This window comes from Melanaphis sacchari, unplaced genomic scaffold (assembly GCF_002803265.2).
Source record: "Melanaphis sacchari strain LSU unplaced genomic scaffold, SCAv2.0 Contig142_pilon_pilon, whole genome shotgun sequence".
Taxonomy (NCBI): Eukaryota; Metazoa; Arthropoda; class Insecta; order Hemiptera; family Aphididae; genus Melanaphis; species Melanaphis sacchari.
Genome location: NW_020270605.1, coordinates 1 through 10,544, shown reverse-complemented (window position 1 = coordinate 10,544; position 10,544 = coordinate 1). Strand labels below are relative to the sequence as shown.

Below are 10,544 nucleotides of genomic sequence, written 5' to 3'. Positions count from 1 at the left end.
TTTATTTTATATTAATTTATTACAAGACTTGGAACTTTATTTATTTATGGGTATATTCCTTAGAATGCTCAAATTCGACTCAAATTTGTTTCATAATATATCTATTACCTACATAGGTATGTACATGCAGTTCAAATCCAAACTCTACGTTGTATATTTTATCAAATTTAAATGGCTTTATATTTCAAAAATTTTATGAATATCAACATATATTCTATCAATAAATCAACATAAAAAATTTAAATTATAAATAAATGTAATTTTAAAATTAATAACTTTCACGCATCTTTATGGTAATTTAATGATTTATATATTAAGTCGTATTGTAGACTTCATAATTCTTTTTACCATACATACTTCGTGTCTAAATATTTATTTCAATAGTGACTTTTTTCGGGGGGGGGGGGGACTGATCAATTTTTACACATTGATGGCTTACCTAAAAAAAAAAGTTCATCAGATAGAAAAAAGCTTAGCTTAGTTCAAAGTTCAATAATATTTTTTTATTTGAGGGCTACAGCCCCCTCAGTCCCCTGGCTACGCCACTGATTTCAATAATATTTTATTATTTATATAGTTAAATCAATAATCGAATTTTTTTTTAATTTTAAATAGATACCTAATACAATATAAAATACATAGATATTTTTATATATTATTAGACTTCGATAACTATGAGTTTTCTAAAGTTTATTTTCCATAAAAATGAATATTTTAGAAAAATTATAATGTTATGTTTAAGAATTTTTTGTTTAATATATACCTATATAACCAATGTGAGCACGTATTTCATTGTATTTTAACATTTTTAACGTATAAAATTCTGATCACTGAGACATACCTAATTATTTTGTTTTGTTTTTTTTTTTTTTTTGAAGGTAAGAGGCAAAATTTCCCAAAATATTACGACCATGTCCAAGTAAATTCACAACGAAATGAGTTCAAAATAAATTTTTATTGTCAAAGATTATCATTTATAAAGAAGACAACAAAAGTAGCACCGTGGCTCAAAGACAACAATTACGTTTCTAATTTCTCCATAACTTATGATAAAGTTTACCAACAAGTTATATTAAAATTTCAAAGTAATAATATTCCAAGTCATAATATTTGGTTGTCGGTAGTTATTATAATTATTATTATTATTAATTTTTACAATTTTCTCGTGCTTCTCAGAATGTTAGTGACGTGATAACACGTATTAAAACAATTTGATAAACGATCAGGCGATAAACTTGATAACAATAATAATAATTTATAATATTAACAGTAATATTATCCATAACAAAAATATCATAATCTATTTCGTGACGATAATTTGACGGTAACAAAAGTCAAAAACAGTATAAAAAATATTTTACAATTAATAGAATATAATGTCAAATAAATGATGAAATTGCCATACTAAAATAACGAATTATTTTATCGTTATATTTCAACAACAACAACAACAACAACAGATATTATGTCGTATTACTGTTATGAATATTGTACTGCTCACAACTATTATTCGCAATACTCATTCTCTTACCTATCTGGTCACGACAATTTAATGTTATAATCATTATATTTGATTCTATAACAATATTTAGTCATATAACACAACAATACCAAAACAATATTAGGTCGGTCGTTCCGTATCTATCGCCGCCGTCACCGGTCACCGTCGGCGCGTACTAGTCGGCGTTGCTCCGAACGCCGCGCAGTCGCCTTCCGCCACGATCGTCCTGACAGCACGTCAATCGATACTCATCGCACCACAACACGTACGTCGCCCGCAAAACTTCGTGACGCTCGAAAGCATTATTCATCTGCGCATTATTTTGCACATCGTTTTGCATTCGTCGTCGTCGTGGGTTTGAACTCGAACGCCGCGTGAGTTGCAAAAGTCAGCGAGTGATACGAGAGTGCGACCTCAGTCATTATGGGTTCGTACCTGAACAAACCGAAAACTGACAAAGAATCGGAGGACATGGAAAACGACGTACTCATGTGTGGTGCCAGTTCGATGCAGGGCTGGCGCGAGAAACAAGAAGTGAGTAATTGCATAAGGGTTGTTTAGAAGTGGATCGAACAGTGGTCGATGGAAGTCGGACGAGTTCATTTGCCTCTCTCGGGTCCTCCCTAATTTCAATGGGTTACAGACACATTCTTTTAAAATTGCATATTCATAGGCGCTTTAATCATTTTCGTTTTAAAATTGCTCTGTAGGACGCTCACGTTTGTTTAGTGGACTTTGATGATGATATGTCACTTTTTGGAGTCTTTGATGGACACGGTGGCGCTGAAGTAGCGCAATATGCCGTTGAGATGTTGCCATCACTGATTAAAAACGAACTGTTCGAAAAAGGTGATTATGAAAAAGCATTGGTCAAGGCTTTCATGGATTTCGATGACAGTCTAATTGAAATACCAGTATTGAAAAGGCTGAGAACTCTTCGATTGAAAAATGGCAAAACAGAAGAAACTGGTAAGTAAACACCGCTATTATACTTTAATTGATATGATTCATGAATACAAACTATTAGTTAATATTCACCTCCAAAATCATTTAAAACAAAACAGTATAATAATAAATTGTATTTTATTCTGATATAAAATAAAACATTAAATATTTAATCATACAATATATTATATATTTTTTTTTTAATTCAGGGGAGAAAATTGTAACATGGATTCTAAATTTTTTTGGTATGTTTATTTTAATCACAACGCATTTATGAATTATAATTAGTCATCAACAAGTACATACCGATAGGTACTTTTAAAATATTTTATAACCTATGAAATTACTAACATTTTGACAAATCAGAATTTTTAAATATTTATTAGACTAATAATTTTTGTGAAAATTGTCTTAAGCTTTTCTAAAAAAAAAAAATAACTCATTCTAATTTGTGTATAGGTTTTTGAAACCTAAGGATTCTAACATAAGTGTGTGCAGGCCTCTTCTAGGGTATACAGAAGGCTGCCACTGGCGTCATGGCGTATACAGGGGAAGGGGGGGGAATAATAAAAATTATAATTTATCATTACACCATTTTGTGTTGGGTAGAGTTTTTGAAATCATCAATGATGTCTTCAGGATTTAAATTAACAGCAATTTCTTGTTCTCCAGTTACAAGCATCAAAGTATTTAACCTTTTATCATTATTAAACATTTAATATATAATTACAAACTTATTTAGTATAATAGATTATTATAAACATAAATTAAATATAACACTTTTAATTTGAAAGATGGTCTTTGGTATGTGTGAAACTCTGTGTTTGTTTAGGGTATGCAGCTACATATCCTGCATATCCCCTGCGCACGCTATGGTTTCTAGTCATATTTTAATAGAACATTTTCATCTTATATACTTATAAGTAGCTTAGTAGACAGTACCTAATGGTTTATCATAGTAGCCAACAAGATATACTACAGCATACTTCATACTATAAAAAATAGGTCCATTTATATTCCTCTTTTTTTTTAAAGAACTCAACATTTATAAATTTGTAACTGTATTATCTAAAATGGCCTCGTAAATAGATACTTATTAATTATCATATAAGTTATTGACAATTTCTAAATTATATTAATATTTCTTTTATAAACATTTTACTAACAAATTTTATATTTTAATGATAATAATTTATTGCTACACTTTTTTATTTTAGTGTAAAGGGGTACAATTTTTTGTTCCATGTATCCTACCAATGAGGTCTACGCATGTCTATATGGTTAATTAATTATAATTTATAATTATTTAACTGTTTGTTTTTATTGGATTCAAATACACCAAGAATAAGAAAATACATAATCCATTGAACTACCTATGCCATTTAACTTTAGTCAAATGTTGTAAGTTATTTACAATGATCTGATACAAAAAAAGAATAGTAAATCATTTTTAATAAACTGTATCAAATTAGAAACAACATTTTTAAATGCTAATTTTAATATCGGGGTTGATGAATCATTTATCAAAGTTAACAGTCTGTTGAATGTATTGATCAATGATCATATATGATACACATTTTAAATAATTATTTGCTTAAATAGGTACTTATAATTTTGTGATTTTAACTTTTATCAATGATATTTATTATTTTTATTTCTTTTAGATAATGGCGATATAGATGAAAAAAAACTTGTTGAAACAGAATTGGTAATATATTATTTTTTTATTTTTTTACATTATTACAAGCAATTTTATTTGTGAACAAAATGTCAGATTTAACTAAGCATACACAGAAATTCACAAGAAAAATAATTAATTTAAATTTTATTTAAGATTTAAGAATCATTGGTTTCATTATGTAGGTAGGTATATAGTAAATTAATCATAATTTGTATTATTCAACACCTAATCAAGCAATAATTTAAAGTAGAATATTACAATTTATACAATTGTATATGAAAAAATAATTTACTTAGTTGTGTATATTGACAAGAAAGCCCCTTTATTAGCATATCTTATAGGTTAATGATTTTAATAACATTATAATAGTTACAATATTAATTATTGATATTTTTAGGCTGGAAAAGACAGTGGTTGTACAGCAGTTGTAGCATTATTAGTAAAAAATAAGCTTTATGTGGCCAATGCTGGGGACTCAAGATGTGTGGTGTCTATTGATGGAAAAGCTCATGCAATGTCAAAAGATCATAAACCTAAAGATAAGTCTGAGTTAAAGAGGATTCTTGCTGCCGGTGGAAGAGTTTCAAATGATGGACGAATCAACCATGGTCTCAATATGTCTCGAGCTTTAGGTAAAAAATGATTATTTTATAGTTTATTAAAAATGTAAATTATTTTCAATTATTTTCAGGCGATCATATGTACAAGACAAATAGTTTATTTCCAAATACCAAGCAAATGATTACTGCTCTACCTGATGTACAAACCATTGATTTGAAACCAGATAACGGTGATTTCATAGTCTTAGCATGTGATGGTATTTGGAATTCATTGTGCAGTCAGAAAGCGGTTGATTTCATATTAAATCGTATCCATTGTCCAGACATTAAATTATCATCAATTTGTGAAGAAGTAATTCTTACATTCATTTCACTTAATTGTTTAGATCAAAATATATACAAATAAATTCATGATACTGATGCACATACTGTAAATTTAAAGACAACATTAATGTCGAATCTCTTGGTGACTGACTTCTATTGTTTATACTCTTTTGTACTCGTTACATATTTATCGTGTATTTGTCTAATAACCTACTTTAATACGTTTTCTCAAGTTTTCATTTAGTTAATATTTATTTATTTAGATTTTTATTTGTGATATTTTCATGTTATTCCACTACTAATACTAATAATAATACAATATGCACTTAAATTCATTTAATGAACCAATTTTTTAATGTTTTCTAAATTATGTAAACATATTTTCTTAATTTCCTTGACTTTTTCTTCCTTCACACTTCTTATACAAAAAACAATAATGAATTAATGAATATAATTGAATGAATAATTTTTTATTATAATTTTCATTCTAAATAAAATTATAATAATCACTGTGGAATCTAATATAAAATTACAATTTTCATTTTTAGTTTTAGATATCTGTTATTATTTAAATTAAATAAATACTTAAGTGTGTTTAAGAATGCTAGAATGTGTAACAGAGTTTTAAGAAAAAATATCATTCTTGTTCATTTTATTACTTATTTTTACAAAAATAATAAAATAAAAACCTATAATAATAACAATTAAGTTAAACACTAAAAATCACCCAAATACTTAAGTCTTTTTTTCTTAATAACAAAAAAAAAAAAAAAAAAAAAAATACAATAATATTAATTTTTATTTCAATTTAATTTTTTTTCAAGATAAACCTGTTTAGTGATGTTTATTTCAGATATTTATAACTCTATTTAGTTTAAGTTGACCCACTAGTCAAATGAAAAGTGGTCACATTCGCACATATATCTGAACGTCTTGTATGAATGGCAGCAACCAATCACAAAACATCTTTTACCGACTGGAATGGGTTCGATTATTTAGGCAGCTCGGTATAGGTAGTGGGTCAACTTCAACTTAATAGAATAGAGTATATATTAGCTGTATTCATTGTCTAAGCTTTAAGGTTAATTATCTAAAATACATTTGTTGATATTATAAATTCTTTGCTATAGTTATTTGAAGTGTGTTTGGCTCCTGATACACCAAATGCTGGAGTTGGCTGTGACAACATGACTTGTATCATCGTGAAATTCAAACATTACCAAAAACGTTCACTCGCAGATGGTGCAGAAGAGGAATCTGATCTCGTTATCGATTGTAAGAAACCTAAATTGGATGTGATTCCACCTGAATCTGTAGAATAATATTTCATCTCACCTTAGACTTAAATGTGTACAAACACATGTGACAAATTTAAATACTTTTTTTTTTGTGATTTATTATTATATTAATGTAGAAAATTATTTTGTATTTTTCATTACTTAAATTTCAAAATATATTGCATTTATATTAAAGTAAATATGATTTATTTTAATAACTTATATTTAATTATTAAGATATATATTATTATATCTTGAGGACGCTATATAAATACATTAGTTGTTCCTGTCATTCTAATAATCAATATTTTCTACAAACATTTTTTATGTCGTGGATTTTCAAAACAAAGACAACACATTCAATTATTTATTAAAAGGATGCTATATATTAATTAGTTATTAGTTATATTTTTATGCATACAAACTTTTAATATATTTTATGTTCGTTTTAAAGTGTGTAAATTACTTGTTTGTGGTAAAATCTAAAGATTGGCCCACCCACAGGTATTCAAAAACATTAACATTCTAATCTCAAAAATATAATAATTAGCAAATGTGCTGTAGTATAAAAATACAAAATAAATAAAATCAATATAACAGTTTCATCAATGTATAGCGTTCTCGTAATTTAGCTGTTCATAAGACTTAATATTAAGTTATGTTTAAGTTTGATTAATATGTCCTTGATTTAATATTAATATATCGTTAAGTCCATTGTATATTATATACAGGGTGATCGGTTTCAAGTACTACATTAATATTAAAGTTTTGAACACATGCACGTTTTTTGCGACCATCATGATTTAGAGAAATATAGTAATTAATAAAATAAAATAATAAATTATTAAATAATGATTGTAGTTAGTTAATAAATTAGTCATTTATAATAGGTTTTTTTTATACAGCAGTATATTTACATTATCATTAAATGATTTTGGTCATAAGTTTTATTTATTTGGTTGTTAACCCAAAACTGTTAAGTAATTTTTATATTTTTTAATTTTTTTTAATTGTCCTAATGCATTTTTTTCTAAATAATATGAAAATTAATTCTTTAAGTATACACACACACACATACACTAACATTTATATATTGTGCTTTATTAAGTACAATATTTGTTTATAAACATAATTTAATTTAAAAAAATACTATAACTATAACAATAAGTTCTTTTTAAAAAATAATTTATTTGCCAACAATAAAGTACACTTTATGATAAGAATATAATATATGCACTAAACCACTACTATTTATGCATTAGAAATGTTATTTATATTTATATTGTGTATTAAAAAAAAAAAAACCATGTTTTTAAACCTAATAACTTTAAAGAATAACTAAATTTATTAGTACAATTTTATATGATTTTTTGAGAAGTATTCTTCTGTAAACTTAAAACCATCGACTTATTTAAAACAGTAAAAACTTCTAAACTAACTATGAAGTAGGTTAATTATTTTAATTTGAACGCATTATTTATTGTTAATTATTAGAGCTGACTTTCATATTTTATTTTGGAATCTATTCGATGGTAATTTCCTGACTAAAATATTTTTCAATAACTTGACATCTAATTAACTTTTTTTATTAAGTATTTTTGACATTAAAGATAATTTCTTAAATTTTAATTCACTTTTAACTAATTTATATTAAAAATTAAATCATATTTTGTTTAAATTTTACAATTTCAAAAAAAAAAAAAAATCATTTTTTTATCATTTTAAAACTGTTGATAAAACCTTAAATTTGTATTTTTATTTAAATATCAAATAAATATTAGTCAACTATTATTCAAATAGAATAACACTACAACCATGTTGTATTTTATTATGTTGTGTGAACACTTGATTTATAAAACATAATGTGTTGAAATTAATTGGAATAAGTATTATTTATTATTTTATCAAACAAGTTAAGTATAGGTTGGTTTAAGATTAAATTAAGAACAAAAACAAATATTATAAAATGTCATATTTATTATTATTTAAATATATAGAATTAATCATAAAATTGATTATAAACTATACACATTGTAATGATTAAAATTATTAAATATATTTATCACATTTATTAACTGTAAAATTTGTCATCCTGATTTTCATAAACAATTATATTAAATTATTAACTGATTACTTCCTTTTATTAAACTTTAAACATGTATACAACCAATATATAGTTATTATTACTTTTTTGACAATGTAAATAATGTTGCGTGCCAATATCAGATCCAGATCCAAGGTGTTATTAAAACAAAATTTACAACTCTTAAATACAATAATGTCTATTCTATATAAATAAAATACATGTAACTGATACAAAAAGTGGCTGAGTGTCGTGAAGTTGCTCAGGTCTTCGTAGCTCTGGTACATCTGCCCCTGTTGGTCTTCGGACTCCCTTATATACAAGAAAATCTCTTATTGTTGTAATCGTCAACCTTCCAATTTAGATTAGTTCTTGGAATTGTTTTCACATTTAAAACAACAATCTCCAGGATGTTATCGTCCTTACTGGCAATTCTTAGAAATGCAAAACGACCTCGCCTAACAACTATTATTTTGATTTATTATGATGTTTTTACAAAATATGAATCTAATATTTCATATACATTATAATTATTAGATTACATATATATTTATATAACTATTGCTAACACCTATAGCAATATTACACATTATATTATATATTAGCATATCTCGTAGCTTATAAACATTATATTATGATATATTTATATTATAAGTATATCTCTTAGCCCAAAACAATAAATAAAAAAAATTAAAGTATTCCTAGAATAAATTATATAATATTTAACTTATCTGTTATTTATCAGCTTAATAATCTACAAGATTTTCTTAATATTATTTTTTCCAATAGTAAAACATTACTGTTTTTAACAATAATTGAAAGGTAAGCAGGAATAGCATGCTACATTATAGCAATTCATAGAATTTACAGTATAGACTATGAAACAAAAAACGTATTAAAAATTTTTTTAAAATTATTTGTAATGCACATAGCATATTAACAGTTGAGATCATTTTCTATATCTTGACAATTCTTTTATTATTTTGTGAATTGTATTAATTTATGAACTAAAATTAAATTCAAAAAAATAATACATATCATGACATTTTCGCAAGCCATTCAATAATTGTGATTCTTCATCAAATTACTCAATATTATCAAAAGTAGAAATTCAATGTCAATAAAAAAAATGTGTACAGTGTACTTATAAGATTTTTTGTTTCAGTACGATTCCCTAGTAATGATTGTTTTAAACTATTGGGAGGTATTGTATATTATGCTCGTTTATTGAATAATTCTTATAAAATATTAACCAATTCTTTCTTTTTTCTTAGATCAATTCACAACCATTTTCACCATGTTCATTTTGGTCTTAGAAGTACCCTTCCATGTGCCTTGAAGTCTTATTAGAATATTACCATTGATTATCAATGATATTACTATAGTAATAATCTCTCATATTAAATAAAAATTTTACTCGAATGTAAATTAACAATTTTGAAATGCTAAAAAAACCTACAAATTTCATGTGATCAGTATGAACTTAATATAATTAATCACCAAGCCATGTAGACAATTTATTAACTAACCCAGGTCACTAAATAAAAATTAATCATAATCAAAATTACATATTATATAATACTAAAACACAACTAGTATATTTAGCATAAAAAATATTTATTTTATGTTAAAAAAGTATTTAAAGACATACATGTATTTTGGTGATGGTTTCAAGATGATCCAATGAATATTGAGAGAGTTATTCAGCAATCAATTATTTACACTCACATAAGAACCATATATGTAGCGCAAAAAATTAGTATATGTTTCAAACACTGGAAAAAAAGATGACATTAATATAAAGTAGACAATCCAATTGTAGAAATTGATTACAAGTATTTTGGTGAAAGTTTCAAGAAGATCCAATGAATATTGAGAGAGTTATTCAACAATCTGTTTTTTTACACTCAAATACCAGCCATAAATGAAGCACGAAAAATTAGTTTAAAGTTCAAACACTGTAAAATACATATTTTTAACATTAAATGTTCAATCCTATTATAAGAAATGATTACATATATTTTGGTGATGGTTTCAAGACAATCCAATGAATATTGAGAGAGTTATTCAGCAATCAGTTTTTTACACTCACATATCAGCCATATATATGAAGCACGAAAATTAGTTTAGGTTTCAAACACTGAACAAATAGATAACATGAATACGAAGTAGA

General features: G+C 25.5%; 1 protein-coding gene and 1 long non-coding RNA gene across 3 annotated transcripts; one reads left to right on the top strand and one right to left on the bottom strand.

Moving 5' to 3' along the window:
• The first annotated feature begins 1,328 nt into the window (after nt 1-1,328).
• Nucleotides 1,329-6,381, top strand: LOC112591754 (probable protein phosphatase CG10417). Of its 2 annotated transcripts, XM_025335673.1 has the most exons (7): nt 1,329-2,035; nt 2,212-2,470; nt 2,656-2,691; nt 4,111-4,154; nt 4,525-4,759; nt 4,819-5,039; nt 6,142-6,381. In XM_025335673.1, exons 1-7 carry the CDS (start codon nt 1,925-1,927, stop codon nt 6,331-6,333), a joined length of 1,098 nt encoding a protein of 365 aa, XP_025191458.1. In that variant the 5' UTR covers nt 1,329-1,924; the 3' UTR covers nt 6,334-6,381. The 2 variants fall into 2 exon arrangements, with proteins under 2 accessions (XP_025191458.1, XP_025191459.1); XM_025335674.1 differs by lacking the exon at nt 2,656-2,691 and having other exon boundaries at nt 1,330-2,035.
• A 1,956-nt stretch (nt 6,382-8,337) lies between these two features.
• LOC112591752 lies at nt 8,338-10,534 on the bottom strand. Its single transcript, XR_003114519.1, has 3 exons — nt 10,205-10,534; nt 10,023-10,146; nt 8,338-8,836 (listed from the first exon to the last, which is right to left on the bottom strand). It is a non-coding gene; the product is annotated as an uncharacterized LOC112591752 (long non-coding RNA).
• Nucleotides 10,535-10,544: the final 10 nt, after the last annotated feature.

What these genes read in the sequence shown, in the direction of transcription:
- LOC112591754 (XM_025335673.1), top strand. Translation starts at nt 1,925, where the DNA reads ATGGGTTCGTACCTGAACAAACCGAAAACTGACAAAGAATCGGAGGAC. An exon ending in GCTGGCGCGAGAAACAAGAA is followed by an intron (nt 2,036 to 2,211) that starts GTGAGTAATTGC and finishes ATTGCTCTGTAG; the next exon opens with GACGCTCACGTTTGTTTAGT. An exon ending in ATGGATTCTAAATTTTTTTG is followed by an intron (nt 2,692 to 4,110) that starts GTATGTTTATTT and finishes TATTTCTTTTAG; the next exon opens with ATAATGGCGATATAGATGAA.